Source organism: Anolis carolinensis, unplaced genomic scaffold (genome assembly GCF_035594765.1).
Source record: "Anolis carolinensis isolate JA03-04 unplaced genomic scaffold, rAnoCar3.1.pri scaffold_12, whole genome shotgun sequence".
Classification (NCBI taxonomy): domain Eukaryota; kingdom Metazoa; phylum Chordata; class Lepidosauria; order Squamata; family Dactyloidae; genus Anolis; species Anolis carolinensis.
Window position 1 is genome coordinate 985,025 of NW_026943823.1, and position 17,888 is coordinate 1,002,912.

The 17,888-nt window shown below is 43.2% G+C and overlaps 2 protein-coding genes and 1 long non-coding RNA gene across 4 annotated transcripts; 2 read left to right on the forward strand and 1 right to left on the reverse strand.

The window, feature by feature from the left end:
* Positions 1-1,526: 1,526 nt before the first annotated feature.
* LOC134294055 (uncharacterized) lies at positions 1,527-3,255 on the reverse strand. Its single transcript, XR_010001041.1, has 2 exons — positions 2,558-3,255; positions 1,527-2,332 (listed from the first exon to the last, which is right to left on the reverse strand). It is a non-coding gene; the product is annotated as an uncharacterized LOC134294055 (long non-coding RNA).
* LOC100554317 (potassium voltage-gated channel subfamily C member 1) lies at positions 1,889-8,605 on the forward strand. The gene is made up of 3 exons (XM_003227213.4): positions 1,889-2,269; positions 4,126-4,627; positions 6,828-8,605. Exons 2-3 carry the CDS (start codon positions 4,148-4,150, stop codon positions 7,668-7,670), a joined length of 1,323 nt encoding a protein of 440 aa, XP_003227261.2. The 5' UTR covers positions 1,889-2,269; positions 4,126-4,147; the 3' UTR covers positions 7,671-8,605.
* A 1,412-nt stretch (positions 8,606-10,017) lies between these two features.
* Positions 10,018-17,367, forward strand: LOC103280653 (potassium voltage-gated channel subfamily C member 1). 2 transcript variants are annotated; one of them, XM_008120371.3, is made up of 4 exons: positions 10,018-10,067; positions 10,409-10,510; positions 11,930-12,459; positions 13,254-17,367. In XM_008120371.3, the coding sequence occupies exons 3-4, from the start codon at positions 11,962-11,964 to the stop codon at positions 14,073-14,075; spliced, it is 1,320 nt and encodes a 439-aa protein (XP_008118578.2). In that variant the 5' UTR covers positions 10,018-10,067; positions 10,409-10,510; positions 11,930-11,961; the 3' UTR covers positions 14,076-17,367. The 2 variants fall into 2 exon arrangements, with proteins under 2 accessions (XP_008118578.2, XP_008118577.2); XM_008120370.2 differs by lacking the exon at positions 10,018-10,067 and having other exon boundaries at positions 10,201-10,510.
* Positions 17,368-17,888: the final 521 nt, after the last annotated feature.

Sequence of the window (17,888 nt, forward strand, 5' to 3'; positions counted from 1 at the left end):
TGTGTCTGTCTAAAAAACTGAATGTTGTTTGTCTGTTGGCATTGAATGTTTGCCATATATATGTTCATTGTAATCCGCCCTGAGTCCCCTTCGGGGTGAGAAGGGCGGAATATAAATACTGTAAATAAAATAAAATTAAAATAAAATAAGCGAATACTATAAAGTTTCAAAACATAAGTTGCACTATGTAATTTAGAGCACCATATACGTACAATATTACCTGAGAGTTAACAACAATAATGGAAATAATAAGTACAGTATCTTGGCCTTTGCAAGATGCTCTAATATACACATCTCTTTTTACGTTTGAACCTTCATAGTGTTTGCTTATCTCTTCGACATTGTCTAGTATAGACATTTGTGTGTATTTATCATTTCAATTCCCCTCAAAACCCAACAGTATTCAAATGTGGGCATATCGGGAATGCATGTCAAGTGTGGTCCAGATCCATCATTGTTTGGGTTCATACTCTGGATGTAGGTGAACTACAACTCCTACAAATCCCTCCAAAAATCTCTAGTCTTTTGTGTTGGTCATGGGGCTTCTGTTTGCCAAGTTAGTCCCAGGTCTATCGTTGGTGGAGTTAAAAAAAGCCACTTATTGCATTTGAACCGTCCTGGCTGCACCATCTTGCAATGCTTTGAATTTGATCACTGGCTCAAATATATATATATATATATATATATATATATATATATATATATATACACACACACACAATATAATTTACAATAATACATAATAATTATAACACATTGTATATACATATAATATTCATAATATTATATTGTAATATGATATAATACTAATAATACAATATAGTAATATTAATGATATATTATACTAGCTGTGCCCGGCCACGCGTTGCTGTGGCAAAGTGGTGGTGGTATTGGTTAAAAATTGTTGTGTAATTTTTATTTGACGTTATTTGTATTTTTAATTAATTTTATTGTAAGTTATCTTTTTATTTATTATATTTTATTATTTTCTTGTATTATTTTTAGTTATTTTCTGTTATTATAGTATTTTATTGTATTAATTTTTTAGTGTTTTTAATTATTTTTAGTGTTTTTTTTATTGGGTTGCTAGGAAACCAAGTTAGAGGAGCTTAGCCTTCTAACTGGCAGCAATTGGATAAAAGCAATTATTCCTCTCTCTCTCTAATTAGGACTTTATTTTTCTTTTCTTTTTGTTATATCAACCTAGAGGCATGGATGATGGGTTGTGTTGTCAAATTTCGAGATTGGGGGCATGTAGTTTTGTTGTTTTGTGGGTCGCCGTGATGCCATCACTCTTTTATATATAGAGATTTTACATGTAATATTACTAATAATATTACAATATATCGATACAGTACACTATAGTAATTCATTACCAGTATTGTACTAGGCTAATATAATATTGTATGGAAATTTAATTTGTAAGCCGCTCTGAGTCCCCTTCGGGGTGAGAAGGGTGGCATATAAATGTAGCAAATAAATAAATAATAAATAAATATATCATCTTCCCAGAAAACACAACAACAACAACAACAACAATAATTTTATTTGTATTCCACCCTATCTATTTCCCCAAGGGGACTCAGGGAGGATTCCAACACACAATGGCGAGCATTCAATGCCTCCGTAAACAAACAAATACTGACATAAAATCCCAGAGAAACAACTCCGCATATAAAAATCACATTAAAACCTAACATCAAATTAAAGCCTAACATCAGTGAATTAAACTGCAAAATTATATAATAACAAAATCCAAACAAACATCCACATTGATTTACAGCAGCCAACTAGAGTTCACATTGTTGTTGGTTTATGGTCAAATGATGAGCCTTGGGCTGGCATGGACACAAAAAAGATGGCTCTGGAAGAAAGAAGAAGCCAAGAATGAAGCAAGATGAATTCCTCTTTGTTTCCCTTCTGGGCGAATTCTGGCTCTGCTTTGTGCCAGGAACTTGTGAATGTGTGCCCAATAGTGGGAATGTCCTGGAAGAAAGTGAAAGGTGGATAGAATACGCTGTCCGGAGCCCCGTTCTTTGCCTTGTCCCAATGAAGTCCCCAGGACAATAGGAGCCAAGCCACCAGGGAAGGATCCAGGCCGCATTCCTGTGGCTTCTGTTGTTTGGTGAAGTTTGTTGTGTTTCCTGGCATCCTTCAGAGAAGGGCTGGGATTTTGGCCACAGAGCAGCCCCATTCTCCCCTTCCTCGCTCGCCTCTCCTCCGGCCGGCTGCAGCTAAGAGAAGAGCTGACCAGTCCACCAAATCCGAGGTAAGGATCGAAGCCATCGAAAGGTCATAAACTGGGTTGGAACTGGGAACAGACCGAATCAATCTGGAGATCAAGCCATAAGAAATAAGATACAAATGTTATATAGTATATAGGATGGAAATGGATAAAGATATAAAGATTGTCTCACAAAGAAACGAATATGTAAAAAGAAAACAATCCTCGTGTAGGTGGTGGGAATTGTAAATGTTTTGTATGTCTACGGTATGTATTTTTTGTGTTTTAAAAAATAAAAAATTTGTATTAAAAAAAAAGGAACTGGGAACAGACCTGCTCTTTTAGAAGGACGGAAAGGGAGAAGGATCGAGTGCCGCCCGGCACATAAAACAGTCCCGACTTCATAACAGGATGCAACCTGCATTGTCTGCATTGAAGCAGAGTGGCACTGCTTTATAGGATTAGGACTTGGTCTGAATTCCATTGTTGATTCACTGGGAAGGACCCTGAAGAGGAACTTTTCCTCTTGTTTGTTTGTTTGGTGCTTTCCCAGTCTGTCTTCTCAAAGAGGGACACAGTACTCTTGTTGTTGTTGTTGTTAGTGTCGCAGTTATCAAACTGGAGTTTCAAACATTCAACCCCTTCTGCGGAAGTTGCACCCTTCATCCAAGGAGAAAACCCCAAAACAAATTGTCTTTTAGTAAAGAAAGATTTATATGAAAATATATACAAACATAACAGTCCTTGGGTTTTATCAGCAACTTTCAAACAGCAAACAAAATGTTATCTTCAAGCTTTCTTCAGCTCCACTCCAACAGCTTTCCAACAGCAACACCTTCACATTTACATTCACATTCACTTACTCAAGATTTACTCAGTCTCTATTGATAGCACTCAGTCTTTAGCAGGTGTCTTGACTACTGCTGGTCATACATGGATAGGACATGATTCTTACAAACACTTATCCATTTTCACATAAGAAATGACCTAAATAATATAAAACTCTGACAGTTAGCTGCTTTGAGTCTCCTTGTGGAGAGAAAAACAGGGTAAATAAACATAATAATAATAATAATAATAATAACAACAACAAACAAACAAACAAACAACAAGATAGTAATAATAGTAATAATAATACACAATAACCCAGACCTCACAGTTGTGGAAAAGAAAAGTTATGTGTTTTATTACTGTTTATTATTATTATTATTATTATTATTATTATTATTATTATTATTATTGAAGTGTCTGTCATGTGATCCAATACAACAGCCAGCAAAGTGTCTGCTGCAGACTAATCTTGTTGTTTTTCAAATAATAATAATAATAATAATAATGATAATAATAATAATAAACTTTATTTCTAGACTGCGCTCTCTCCCCAGAGGGACTCAGGACGGTTAACATACATATAAACGGCAAACATTCAATGCCACCATACCTCACAACCTCTGAGGATGCCTGCCATAGATGTGGGCGAAACGTCAGGAGAGAATGCTTCAGGAACATGGCCACACAGCCCGAAAGACATACAACAACCCCACAATTACTTCATTAATATCAAAAGTATAAAATGACAATAACATACACGTTATAATAAAAATTCCACATTAGAAAAAACAATAAATGTAAACGTGACAGTCAGTAAAAACGTTATTATATGTTATATTATATAAAAACTGCTTATGTTATTGTTTTGTTGTAAGCTCCTCCGAGTCCCTTTGGGAGATGGGGCGGGATATAAATAAAGCTTCAATTGTTCATTCTGAGCCTCCATATCCAGTATTGGAACCCAGATACGGAAGAATTTGTTTTCCTAATTAACCTTTGCAAACTTGCCTGTGGTATAAAACTCCAGAAGATATAAAGACCGCATTTCGCATGCTTCCCTTTTCTTGCAGGCCAATACAAGAGGTGTCAAAGATGAAGTCCAACCAGGAGAAAGTCACCTTGAATATCGGAGGCGTCCGCTTCCAGACCTATCTCTCCACGCTCCAGGCCTTTCCGGGCACCAAACTCTGCCGCTTGACGGAGCCGCAGGCCTTCTCCTCTTTGGACTACGACTCCAACCGAAAGGAGTTCTTCTTTGACCGAAACGCCAACCTCTTCGAGGAGGTGCTGAACTATTACCGCACAAAACACCTCCATTGCCCTGGAGACGTCTGCGAGTCTGTCTGGGAGGAGGAGATGGCCTTTTGGGGGATCCAAGGGGCCGCCTTCGCTCCTTGTTGTGGGCAAGCCCTAAAGAAGGCAGACGAGCCCACAGTTTTGGACGAAGAGGAGGAGGAGGATGTGCAGGGCCTCTTGGAGCAAGCCCAAGGGAATAGGAACAGCTGCAGGGCCCGCTGGCAGCCCAAAATCTGGGCTCTCTTTGAAAAACCCCGGTCCAGCTTCAGCGCTAAGGTAACCCAGCCGGAGCGTTTGATGCAGAAAGGTGTCCTTCCCCGTTATCCTTGTAAAAAAAAAACCTATGTCTTTGTAATCTCAGGAGTTCAATTTACAGCCTGAAAAACTCATAACAACATAGATACATTTATTTATTTATTTATTTTCAGTATTTATATTCCGCCCTTCTTTCTCACCCCGAAGGGGACTCAGGGCGGATCGCATTATACACACACAGGGCAAACATTCAATGCCCATGAACACATCAAACAGGGACTGAGACAGAGACAGACACAGAGGCAATTTAACCTTCTCCTGAGGGGATGTTCGATTCTGGCCACAGGGGGCAGCAGCTGCTTCATCATCCACTCTGACGGCACTTCCTCATTCCAAGTTGTAAATTAGTTAAACTTGCCTCCCCACTTTTATAAGCAGTACCTTATTTCCTACTTGATAGATGCAACTATCTTTCGGGTTGCTAGATCAGCAACAAGCAGGGGCTATTTTTTTTTTAATTGACAGGTGCTCACCCCGCCACAGGCTAGCCTCGAATTCATGACCTTATGGTCAGAGTGATTTATTGCAGCAGGCTGCTCAACAGCCTGCGCCACAGCCCGGCCCCATTGTTGAATTTTGAACATGTTGAACATTGTTGAATTGACAACAGGAGGGCGGGGGAGAATGAATCTTTAGGTCTCTTATGTCTCTCTCTGCTAGCCTTTTGATAGGCAAAACAAAAGCTTGACAGCACAGCAGGAGTTTCAGAGAGGCAATTGAGAAAATAGTAGGTAAGAGTTCAAAAGTACTTTTACAAGAAAGGGATATAACACAGGAAGAGGGGGAACATTGAAAAAGGGAGCTCAGAGATAGCACAGGGTTTTTTTGTGAATATTTTGAATATATTTGAATGTTTTCTATATGGTAGACAGCCGCAGGGCCCGCTGGCAGCCCAAAATCTGGGCTCTCTTTGAAAAACTCCGTTCCAGCTTCAGCACCAAGGTAGCCCAACCGGGGCGTTTGATGCAGAAAGGTGTCCCTCCCCATTATCCTTTTTTTAAAAAACCTATGTCTTTGTAATCTCAGGAGTTCAATTTACAGACTGAAAAACTCATAATAACATATATACATTGTTGAATTGACAACAGGAGGGAGGGGGGGAGAATGAATTTTTAGCTCTCTTATGTCTCTCTCTGCTAGCCTTTTGATAGGCAAAACAAAGGCCTGACACCACAGCAGGAGTTTCAGAGAGGCAATTGAGAAAATAGTAGGTAAGAGTTCAAAAGTACTTTTACAAGAAAGGGATATAACACAGAAAGAGGGGGGATGTCGAAAAAGGGAGCTCAAAGACAAGCACAGGGTTTTTTTCCTGAATATTTTGAATATATTTGAGTGTTTTCTATATGGTAGACAGCCGCAGGGCCCGCTGGCAGCCCAAAATCTAGACTCTTTGAAAAACCCTGTTCCAGCTTCAACGCCAAGGTAATCCATCCAGAGCGTTGGATGCACAAAGGTGAAGCTTGAGGAACAGTCAGGAGAAACCTGGATCTTCTGCAAATGTTGTGAGAAAGGACCCAGGTCAATGTTTAGTTGTGTTTGGGTTTCACACCATTCTTTGGTGGACTCAGGCCCCTTCTATGCTGTACTTATATCCCAGGACCTAATCCAAGGTTGTCTGCTTTGAACTGGAATATATGAGTCTCCATTGCCATATTATCCAGGATAAACAGATAATCTGGGATCAGATCCTAGGATATAAGAACAGTTTAGAAGGGGGCTCAGCTTCTCTCTTCATGGTGCCATCTTGCTTGAATATTTCCCAGGTTGTCTGCTTTGAACTGGATTATATGATTCTCCATATAATAATGAGGATAGTAGTGACAAGGATAATATACATCTCCATCACCCTACCACCACCATTTCCTACCAGAAATCTTTCAATTCCTAGTCCCCAAATTGGGTTCAGATGGTCCACCAAACAGGATCCATAATGTTTCATGATTTTTGATCCTATGCTAAAACAAAAGCATGGAGTCCCATCCTCAACATCAATCATACCCAGAACCTTCATGAATGTAATATGTGAGGGATGAAGTTGGAGTGATACCTAATTTAGGGCCTATCTAATCTATGGCCAAGAGTAGTCGTGGTTTTATACCTTGATATGCTATAGTACATGAAGATATGGGTGATAATGGCTGGGCTTCCTCTCTCCCTGCAGTGCTTGGCTGCCGCTTTCCTGTTCTTCAACATCAGCATCTGCATCCTGTCCTTGTTGATCTCCTCTAACATGGGTAGGATCTATCAGCATCAAAAAACCAATGATTCCCCCAAACAGATACTTCGTGCTCTCTTCTACCTGGAGCTTTCTTGTGTCCTCTGGTTCACGCTTGAGTTCATCATACGAGCCACGTTCTGTCCAAACAAGAAGAAATTCCTGATGAACCCTCTTAACATTGCTGATTTCCTCTCCTTGTTTCCTGCCTACATTGAGGTTATCTCTCGAGTCACAAGCAGCCGTTCCTTGTACTGGAGTAGCTTCTTCCGCGTCCTCTACTTCTCCAAACTTTTGAAGATGCTGAAGCTCCTGGAGGCCCCAGTGATGTTCAGGGTCCTGTCCTACACTTCCAGGAGCCTCTTGAGAGAGACCCTCATCCTCCTGATGGTCTTTGTCTTGGAAATTATTTTCTTCGGGATCCTCGTTTTTTATGCAGAGTTTATACAGGAGGATCCTGAGAGTTTCTTTGGCAACCTTTTCAGTTCCTTCTGGTGGGCGGCCATCACCTTGACCACTGTGGGCTACGGAGATATTTACCCTTACTCGACATGCAGCCGAATAATTGGGATTTGCGTGGCTCTCAGCGGCATCCTCACCATTGCCGTCCCCACCGCCCTCTTTTACATCAAGTTCAAGGGTTGTTACGATGCTGCGGTTGTCAAGGAGAAGGTGAAACAGATGAAGAAAACACCACCAGCATTGAGGTCCTCCAGGAAAGTTCCAGCCATTGGTCGGGAAGAGGCAACAATCTCCCAAAGATCTCACATACACCATTCTGGAAACTGACTCCAAATTGGTATCACCATGTCAACTCATGCTTCCAAGCATCTTCTTTTGCAGAACAATACTCCAGGACATGTGCAAGGCCAAAGAAGTTGATGTTCTCCAGGTGATTCTTCTAGAAGCCTGTGATATCCAGCACTTCAATGTCTATCAACCCTGAGCTTTACTCATTGCATTCTGAACTGTATCAGCGTCAACCACAGATATAAGATATTTGAGATGGTCCTAATAAAGACATTGGCTCGCTATGGGTTATGGGTTCTTCCAGTGGATCAACACAACTTCCTAGGCTTTGTATAACAAAGGGGCTCCAAAATAACCATGAAACAAAATTTATAATTATATACCCACAGCTAGGAAGTTACCATATTTACTCGAATCTAATTCACACCTTTTCTGGCTAAATTACATAGCCAGAATTGAGGTGCATATTAGATTCGATGCTGCACTATACTCAAGTAATTACGCTAATAATTCCAGTGTTCTGTTAAAGTAGTTCTAAGTGTGAACTTATGGAATTGCCTCCTAGTAGCAGTCTGTTCATCTGGTCAACCAAACATCTGTTATTTTTGATATAATAATAGCAATATTATGCCATATTTACTCAAGTCTAATGCACACCTTGTTTGGCTAAATTATATAGCCAAAACTGAGGTGTGCTTTAGATTTGATGGTGCATTATACTCAAGTAAATACAGTACTATGGACCATGAATCCTAGGATCAATTGCAAAGCTGCCTGGGAGATTCTGGTGTTTTGGAAGCTCTGGTTTTCATATTCGTAGTGGGCCATTTAACCCAACTCCAGCGAAAGTTGAAGACTGACTATATAATATGTCATATTTTGCTTTCATGCAGTACTTTATTCCAAAATGAATTACCGTATACCTGTACTTCTGGGTCGCACTTTTTCAAATAAACTTTCTCACCCCTTGCAAAGGCTTAGTCTCTGTTTCTCTGTCTTTCAGGGCTCATTGTGCAAAGGCCACTTGCATACAGGTTTCCATGACATGCATTGCTTAGGTTTACATCCTCTGATGAGCTCAAGATATAGGTGAACGACTCCCTCCTTTGCTATGTCTTCCTCGTGTGACGCAACACAGTCTTAGAGAGAATGAGATTCTAGAGCTCAGCCAGGCTTATATTGAAAAACATATCTTCAAATATAATAGGAACACTGGTACCTGACATTTCACCTACCCACATCTGAGAAAACATGTCCTTTCTCGGTTCTCCAGATTATTCTTCTAGGTTCACCAGATGATTCTTCTAGGGTATCCAGATTATTCTTCTAGGTTCTCCAGATGATTCTTCAACAGAAGTTACACATGGCCCATTGGGTGCCCTTTCACCAACAGCAGAGTCCCTCCAAAATGACAGAGGTGATGGCAGCCCTGACCATAATTGACTTATTTATCAATGGTCCCAATCCTGTTGAACCCAGTCAACCAGAGTAGATCCATTGAATAAAAGGACTAATGAGTCAACATGTGATTGAGAAGATCCACTACTCTTGTGGGAGCTAGCCCATAGAAACTCCCAACCAGGTAGACACATTGAAAAAATGCCAACTTATAAGTCAACATGAAGGTAAATCCCATTGATTCAATGGGTCTGGTCTAGTTTAGTTGGTGTTTACAATAATAAGGTTCTAACTCCCAACTGAAGTAGACCCATTCAATCAACTGTTGAGTGGCAAGTCAACATGGAAGTAATTCCTTCCATTCAATGGGCCTACTGTGGTCTAGTTGGAGCTTACAATAGCATTGTTATTCTCAACAAATGTAGACCCATTCAGCAAACAGTAGATGGAGGAGTCAACATGGGGTCAAGCCAATAGATTCAATAGCTCCAGTCTAGTCTAGTTGGAGCTTACAATAATAAGGTTGTAACTCCCAACTGAAGTAGACTCATTCAATCAGCTGTTGGCTAGAAGTCAACATGGAAGTAAATCTCTTCCATTCAATGGGCCTACAATGGTCTAGTTGGAGCTTACAATAGGGTTGTTACTCCCAACAAATGTTGATGGAGGAGTCCATTGATTCAATAGCTCTAGTCTAGTCTAGTCGGAGTATACAATGGGATTGTAACTCCCAAATGAAGTAGACCCAATCAACCATTGATTTGTCACTCAACCTGGAGGCAAATTCCGTTGATTCAATGAGCTTACTCCAGCTAGGATTCAGTCCCATCGGCCTGTTGAAAGCAGGCATGACAAAAGGTGGAATGAATCATTTTTGCAAGAAGAGGGAGAGGAAGCAGAGAAAGCTTTGGCTTGAGCAGAAAAAGCAAAAAAGAAACAATTTGTTCTCAGTTTTATGTGGGTTTTTGCTCTTGTTACACAACCGCTCCGAATGGAGCCAAGAGAGCTTAGACTCTGCAGGACATCCAAGACAACCAGGTCTCTTTGTGAAACAGCGGGAGCAAAGAAAGGGCGGCGGGAAGGGGGGGAGGTTTGTTTGTTGACTTGCTTTTTCATAAAAATTGCTTTTTAAAAAATAAGTTGTCCCCTTGAAGCGGTTGTTGATAGGAAAGGGAGAGAAAGGGATGGGAGGAGGTGCGACTCCAAGGGCTTCTTTGTTGGGCTGGCTGGCTCTCTTTTCTGGCGTCCCACAACTCCAGCTTTGGAGCCGGGCCACCGAACATCCTGTTTTCCTGCAACTTGCCTCATCCCTTGTTTGCCTCTCTTTCTCCCCTCTTTTCCCCCCCGCTCTGCGGCCACCCACGGCTCACGCCTCAAAGGCTGCGGAGAAGTTATCATCCACACCATTGCTCTGGGAGGCTTCTCAGGAGGAGCTGCGTTTTGGATAAGGATGGATGGAGCCCTGAAGACTCCCTGAAAAGGTAGGAGACAGACAGGGCAAGATGGGAACCTGCATTGGCCAGGGGTCAGGGCGGGATAGAGGGAGAAAGGAAGGAAATGTGCTTATCGAGGAAGGATGAGAAAGAGAGGTCACCTTCTCTAAGGCAGGGGTCCCCAAACTATGGCCCGTGGGCTGGATGTGGCCCTCCAAGGTCACCTTCCTGGCCCCTGTCCTAAACTTTAGACTTAGGATTGACCTAAGTCTACCTGGGCTTTGGAGGTGTCTTTTCTTAGCTATGGTCCTATGAGACCATCTAGATGGTCTTTGATGGTCTCTTTGCTTAGCTACAGGCTTATGAGACCATCTAGATCAGGGGTCCTCAAACTTTTAAAACTGGGGGCCAGTTCATAATCTCTCAGACCGTTGGAGGGCCGGACTATAGTTGGCCACCGAGCAATAATAATAATAATAATAATAATAATAATAATAATAATAATAATAATAATAATAATAATAATAATATCTCAGCCGGCATTTGGAAAAAATAGACATTGACAAAATCACAATCTGCCAACTGCAAAAGGCCACCCGACTGGGATCTGCGCGCATCATCCAAAAATACATCACACAGTCCAAGACACTTGGGAAGTGTTCGACTTGTGATTTTGTGATATGAAATCCAGCATATCTATCTTGTTTGCTGTGTCATAATAAAATAATAATAATAAATAATAATAATAATAATCCCAACTCCCTTCTGCCTTTGTGGACCAAAAGCAGAAGCAAAGCACCCCTGACAGATGGCCACCTAGCCTCAATGTTAACAACAACAACAACAACAACAACAACAACAACAACAACAACAACAACAATAAAGAGGGTTGGAAGAGACCCCTTAGGCCATTTAGCCCAACCCCCTTCTGCTTTTGTGCTCTGGGGGCCGGATAAATGGCTTCCATGGGCCGTATGTGGCCCGCGGGCCGTAGTTTGGGGACCTCTGATCTAGATGGCTTTTGGAGGTCACTTTCCTTACCTTTGGTCCTATGAGACCGTCTAGATGGTCTTTTGAGGTCTCTTTGCTTACCTATGGTCTTATGAGATTGTCTAGATGGCCTTACATATTCTGCCAGGGCATGTTCTTCTTCTTTGACTGCTTGTTTTACATGTAAGAGTCCTCTGCCACCAGATCTTCTAGGCAGATATTATTATTATTATTATTATTATTATTATTATTATTATTATTATTATTATTATTATTATTATCTATGCCCTGCTTTATCTATACTTTATTTATATTATCTATACCCTGCTTTATCTCTCCTGAAGAAGACTCAAAGTGGTTAATAATGTGACCTATCGGCTGTGCTTTCTCCACTCCCAGAATAGTTCTTCAATGGTTGTGTTCGAAATTAGAGTTATGGTGAATGAATGGCTTGACCAGCTGTCACTGTGTTTCTAGGTAGTCTGAGGACATCGGGTAGGTTGTCCAAGATGGCGGATCTCCCAGAAAAGATGGTCCTGAACGTGGGAGGGGTCCGCTTTGAGACCTCCCGCAGCACCTTGAGGGCCTTCCCCAGGACCAAGCTGCACAGCCTCACCGAAGCCGAGGCCTCCGCGGCCTTTGACTACGACCCCAGCGCCAGGGAGTTCTTCTTCGACCGAAGCCCCCGGCTCTTCCGACAAGTGCTGAGCTACTGCCGGACCAGGCACCTCCACTGCCCAGCGGACATCTGCAGGTCCGCCTTGGAGGAGGAACTGGCCTTCTGGGAAATCACGGTCTCCCAGTTGCCCAACTGTTGCTGGACCAGGCTCAGCAGGATGGAGGACCCACCAGAAGACTGGGAGGACTTTGGGGAGGCGGAGGAGGCCAATGACAGCCAGGGCCTTCTGAGCCAAGTGGAGGGAACGAGCCGAGTGGAGGGAATGACCCACCGGAAGCTCCAAATATGGACCCTCCTGGAAAAGCCCCACTCTTCCCGGTGGGCCATGGTAAGTTTAGCTCCTCTTCCATCTTCAGAGATGGGGTCTGAAAGGAGGTGGGGACAGATAGTTATCCGAACGTATCTCCTCATATGAGCCAGCTAGATCCCTAAGATCATCTGGAGAGGCCCTGCTCTCGGTCCCACCTGCCTCGCAGGCGTGGCTGGTGGGAACGAGGGACAGGGCCTTCCTTCTCGGTGGTGGCTCCCCGGCTGTGGAACACCCTCCCCACAAATATCCAACAAGCCCCAACTCTTCTGGGTTTCAGAAAGGCTGTGAAAACATGGCTGTGTGCACAAGCTTTTAACGAGTAATATGATAACGTCGGCATGGTCCGATTGAAGGCTGAAGCATGAGGTTTTTAGACAAATGGATCTAATTTACATATGTTTTAATTTTTATAATGTATTTTAATGATGTATTTTTATAGTTTTAATTGATTATATGTACTGTTTTTGTTTTATTATTATATTCTTGGCATTAAATGTTGCCAACTGTTGTAAGCCGCCCTGAGTCCCCCCGGGTGAGAAGGGCGGGGTATAAATTCTGGAAATAAATAAATAAATAGAGGGACTTTTTGAACCTTAAAAATGTTCTTTAATCCATTTTCAGTGGGACAGAGTGCATCAAGCAAACAAAAACTTTGCTAGGTCTTACTTTTAGGGGAGGCTTTATATTTGGCAATTCAGCAAAAACTCTTATTTTCAGGGGATGTCTTATTTTCAGGGGGGGGGGGGAGTTGATGTGTCTGGATGGGAGCTTGCAAGGGCCTTGCCTTGATGTCCGACCCTTTCTCTTTGCAGAGCTTGGCCGTCCTTTCCCTGCTCCTCAACATCGGGCTCATCATCTTGGCCAACGTAGACACCACAAGCCACTTTGTAGTCTTCAATGAAGCATGGTCACACAGCCCGGAAGACACACAACAACCCTTTAATGAAACCTCCCACGTCCCCCACCTGCACCACTGGGCCTTTTGGCACAAGGAAGCCACTCCTCTCCTCTACCTGGAGCTCTTCTTCATCCTCTTATTCGCCTGCGAATTCGTCCTTCGGCTGGTCATCTGCCCCAGCAAGAAGAAGTTCCTCCGGAGGCCTTTGAACGTGGTGGACTTCCTCTGCCTCCTCCCGGTCCTCATCGAACTCCTCTCGGCGGGGCATCCTTCCAACAACACGTCCCTCGTCGCCTGGCTTGGTCTGTTCCGCATCGTCTACGTCCTCAAGCTCCTGAAGGTCTTCCGGCTGGTGGAGACCCCTCTGATGCTGAGGGTCCTGCCTGGCCTGGCCAAGGCGATCCTGAAGGAGGTCTTCCTCTTCGCGGTGGTGTTCGTCTTCCAGGTCCTCTTCTTCGGCTCGCTCTGCTATTACGCAGAGATGGGCAATCCCCATGTTCACATGGAGGAAATCACCTCTGGCCTTTGGTGGGCCTTGATCACCTTGACCACCGTTGGGTACGGAGACGTGTGCCCTGTGACCACGTTTGGGCAAGTGGTGGGGGCCATCACAGCCATCACAGGGGTCCTCTCCCTCATCGTCCTGACAGCCGTCTTGATCATCAAGCTCAAGGGCTTTTATGAAGCTGCGGTGGCCAAGGAGACCAGGAAGAGGACCAAGAGGCAGGCTGCCTGAAGGCCACCGAGAACAAGAAGACACTTCCCTGAAGACGTCTCTTTGGCCAACACAAGTGGTGAAGACCTCTCTCCTGACATCCGTTCCTTGTTTTGGACATCCAGTGGTTGATACTGTATTTACTCGAATCTGATGCTAACCTTTTTTGGCTGAATCCAAGAGGAAGGGGTGGATCTCCCAAAAGTCAACACCTTCAAGCATCTTGGGTTGACGATAACTTCAGATGGCAACCTTTCTGACAAAGGGTGTCTGGTAGGAAGCAGATGCCAGATCACCTGAAATCAAAAATCTATCCAACTATCGTAAGGCCTTGTGTTGTCGAAGGCTTTCATAGCTGGGATCACAGGGTTGTTGTATGTTTTCTGGGCTGTATGGCCATGTTCCAGAAGTATTCTCTCCTGACAAGGTTGTGAGATATCTGGAGAAACTAAGCAAGGAAGGTCTATATATCTCTGTGGAAAGTCCAGGGTGAGAGAAGAACTCTTTGTCAGTTGGAGGCAAGTGTGAATGTTGTAGTTAATCACCTTAATTAGCATTAAAAAGCTTCATCTCCTGGCTTTTCCTGCCTGGGGGCATCCTTTGTTCAGAGTCATTAGCTGCCCCTGGCAGAGTGTTGCTTCAATGCTAATTCAATGCTAATTAGGGTGATTAACTACAGCATTCACACTGGCCTACAACTGACATAGAGGTTTTTTTTTCTCACACCCTGGACTTTCCACAGATAAATAAACCCCTCTTGCCTAGTTTCCAACAGACCTCACAACCTCTGAGGATGCCTGCCATAGATGTGGGCGAAACGTCAGGAGGGAATACTTCTGGAACATGGCCATACAGCCCGGAAAACATACAACAAACCTGTGATCCCGGCCATGAAAGCCTTCAACAACACAGTGTTGCTTCTTATTTACTGTTCAGGGCCGCCAACAACATACGATATCAGTATTCGATGCTCTATCATGCAGACAACTAATGAACAAGACATACCATAAATTGAAAAACAACACATTCAACATCAAAAAATAATGAGACATTATCAATATTCTGAAACTATTCTCCAAAGAGCCTCTCTGAATAAGAATAAGCAGCAAGATGGACTTTCCCTGGTAATTTTTCGATACAGACAATCCCCCTTTTCCCCAATAGAGGGCGCCCTCAAACAGGAAAACATGTATCTCTGAAATGCAACACTGTATTAAGGCTTCTGCGCATAAGTGCTCATCTACAGAATACATTAAATAACTTCTTTTTTTTTGTCCTGCTTTCAGGCTAAGTTGCATTTTTCTACCCAACAGTTTGTTGGGAAGTTTTCCCAGGTTCCCAAGGCGTTACCATCACGGTCGCTTTGAATGCCACCGTGTGATTTATATGCGGATTATTCCTAGCTTTTCGGGGAAATGTCTAAATACTTAGTCATCTGGAAGCCCATGCGCTGCATCTAAATAAATCCGGGCCTCGCTAGCATCCCCGCGTGGGCATCCTTTTATGGATATCGGAGGCCAGAGGAGATAAACCCGCACATCAGGCCACACATTTTTCTACGACGAGGCCTCCCGAAATGTTGCATGTTTGGTGACTACAGCACACAAAAACATACAGTTCTGAGAAATATTGCAATATTCTTCCTCAGGTTGCAATCTATATATATAAAAGGGTAATGAAATTTTGGCCTAGGACAAAACAACAAAACTACACATCCCAGAAACACTAAACTTGGCAGCACAACCCCTCATCCATGCCTCTACATTCATACAACAAAAAGAAAAGAAATATAAAGTCCTAATTAGAGGAAGAGGAATAATTGTTTTTATCCAATTGCTGCCAGTTAGAAGGCTAAGCTCCACACACTTGGTCTGCTGTCAGTTAGAAGGCTAAGCTCCACCCACTTGGTCTCCTAGCAACCCACTCAGCCCAGGGCCACTTCAATCAGGCCTCTTCCACACTGCCTATAAAATACAGATTATCAGATTTGAACTGGATTATATGGCAGTGTAGACTCAAGGCCCTTCCACACAGCTATATAACCCATTTATAATGGACTTAATGTCAGGGGAAAACCTTTACCCTTTAGCTTAACTACCACCAATTCCTCAATACTTTATTTCCCAGACCACCAGACTTCGCCACAGCAACGCGTGCTCGGGCACAGCTAGTCTTAACCCATAAATTTGGAGAAAGTCCTCCATTGCATGCAAATAAAATCACTCTGGGGTGAGAAAGGGCTTTAATTCAATTGCTCTGCATGAAAAATGTCTCCAAATAAGGCTGCGGAAGAAATCTACTTAGCTGTCCATCAGAGTTTACATATACATATACATATAGATACATATATACATACATATACAATGACCTCCACCAACAATGGACTGGGACCAAACGTGGCACAGAGAATCACCATGACCAACTGAACATACTGCAGGCGTTAGTAGGAATGGATCTTGATTTTGGGAGTTATAGTTCACCCACATCCAGAGAAAGTGTGACGCCCACCAACAATGGACTGGGACCACACTTGGCACAGAGAAGCCCCATGAACAACTGAACATAGTGCAGGGGTTTGGGATAATGGACCTTGATTTTGGGAGTTATAGTTCACCCACATCCAGAGAAATGTGACGCCCACCAACAATGGACTGGGACCACACTTGGCACAGAGAAGCCCCATGAACAACTGAACATAGTGCAGGGGTTTGGGATAATGGACCTTGATTTTGGGAGTTATAGTTCACCCACATCCAGAGAAATGTGACGCCCACCAACAATGGACTGGGACCACACTTGGCACAGAGAAGCCCCATGAACAACTGAACATAATGCAGGGGTTTGGGATAATGGACCTTGATTTTGGGAGTTATAGTTCACCAACATCCAGAGAAATCATGACCCCCACCGACAATGAACTAGGACCAGACTTGACACAGAGAAGCCCCACAACCAATTGAACATAATGCAGCAGTTTAGGGGAATGGACCTTGATTTTGGGAGTTATAGTTCACCTACATCCCAAGAAACTGTGACCCCTACCAACAATGGACTGGGACCACACTTGGCACAGAGAAGCCCCATAACCAATTGAACATAATGCAGGGCTTTTGGGATAATGGACCTTGATTTTGGGAGTTGTAGTTCACCAACATCCCAAGAAACTGTGAACCCTACCGACAATGGACTGGGACCACACTTGGCACAGAGAAGCTCCATGACCAACTGAACATAATGCAATGGTTTGAGTCCCTTCGGGTGAGAAAGGCGGGGTAAAAATGTTGTAAATAAATAAATAAATAACGGACCTTGATTTTGGGAGTTGTAGTTCACCTCCATCCAGAGAAACAGTGACCCCCAGCAGCAATAGGCTGGGACCAAACTTGGCACAGAGAAGCCCCATGATCGACTGAACATAATGCAGGGGTTTGGGATAATGGACCTTGATTTTGGGAGTTGTAGTTCACCTGCATCCAGAAAGCATTGAACCCAGCCGACGTCACATCTGAACCAAACTTGGCCCACAGACCCAACATGGCCAACTGTGCATACAGGCCTGGTTTGGAGGTGACTGACCTCGGATCTGGGAGTTGTAGTTCTCCCTTATCCAGAGAGCACTGAACTCAACCAACAATGGATCTGGACCAAACTGAAATGATACTAACTAGCATCCCAAAGCAAACAATATCTTCTTCTAATAACCCAGGCACTGCCGGATCCCAAAGATAATATGTGTGTGTGTGTGTGTGTGTGTGTGTGTGTGTGTGTGTGTGTGCGCACATACACACTAGGGATGTGCGATCTATTAAAATGGTTTAAAAGTCATTACAAAAC

Excerpts from the sequence above, each read along its gene's own strand:
- LOC100554317 (XM_003227213.4), top strand. The coding sequence starts at position 4,148 with ATGAAGTCCAACCAGGAGAAAGTCACCTTGAATATCGGAGGCGTCCGC. Across the intron at positions 4,628-6,827 it reads GGTCCAGCTTCAGCGCTAAG|TGCTTGGCTGCCGCTTTCCT; the intron begins GTAACCCAGCCG and ends CTCTCCCTGCAG.
- LOC103280653 (XM_008120371.3), top strand. The coding sequence starts at position 11,962 with ATGGCGGATCTCCCAGAAAAGATGGTCCTGAACGTGGGAGGGGTCCGC. Across the intron at positions 12,460-13,253 it reads ACTCTTCCCGGTGGGCCATG|AGCTTGGCCGTCCTTTCCCT; the intron begins GTAAGTTTAGCT and ends TTCTCTTTGCAG.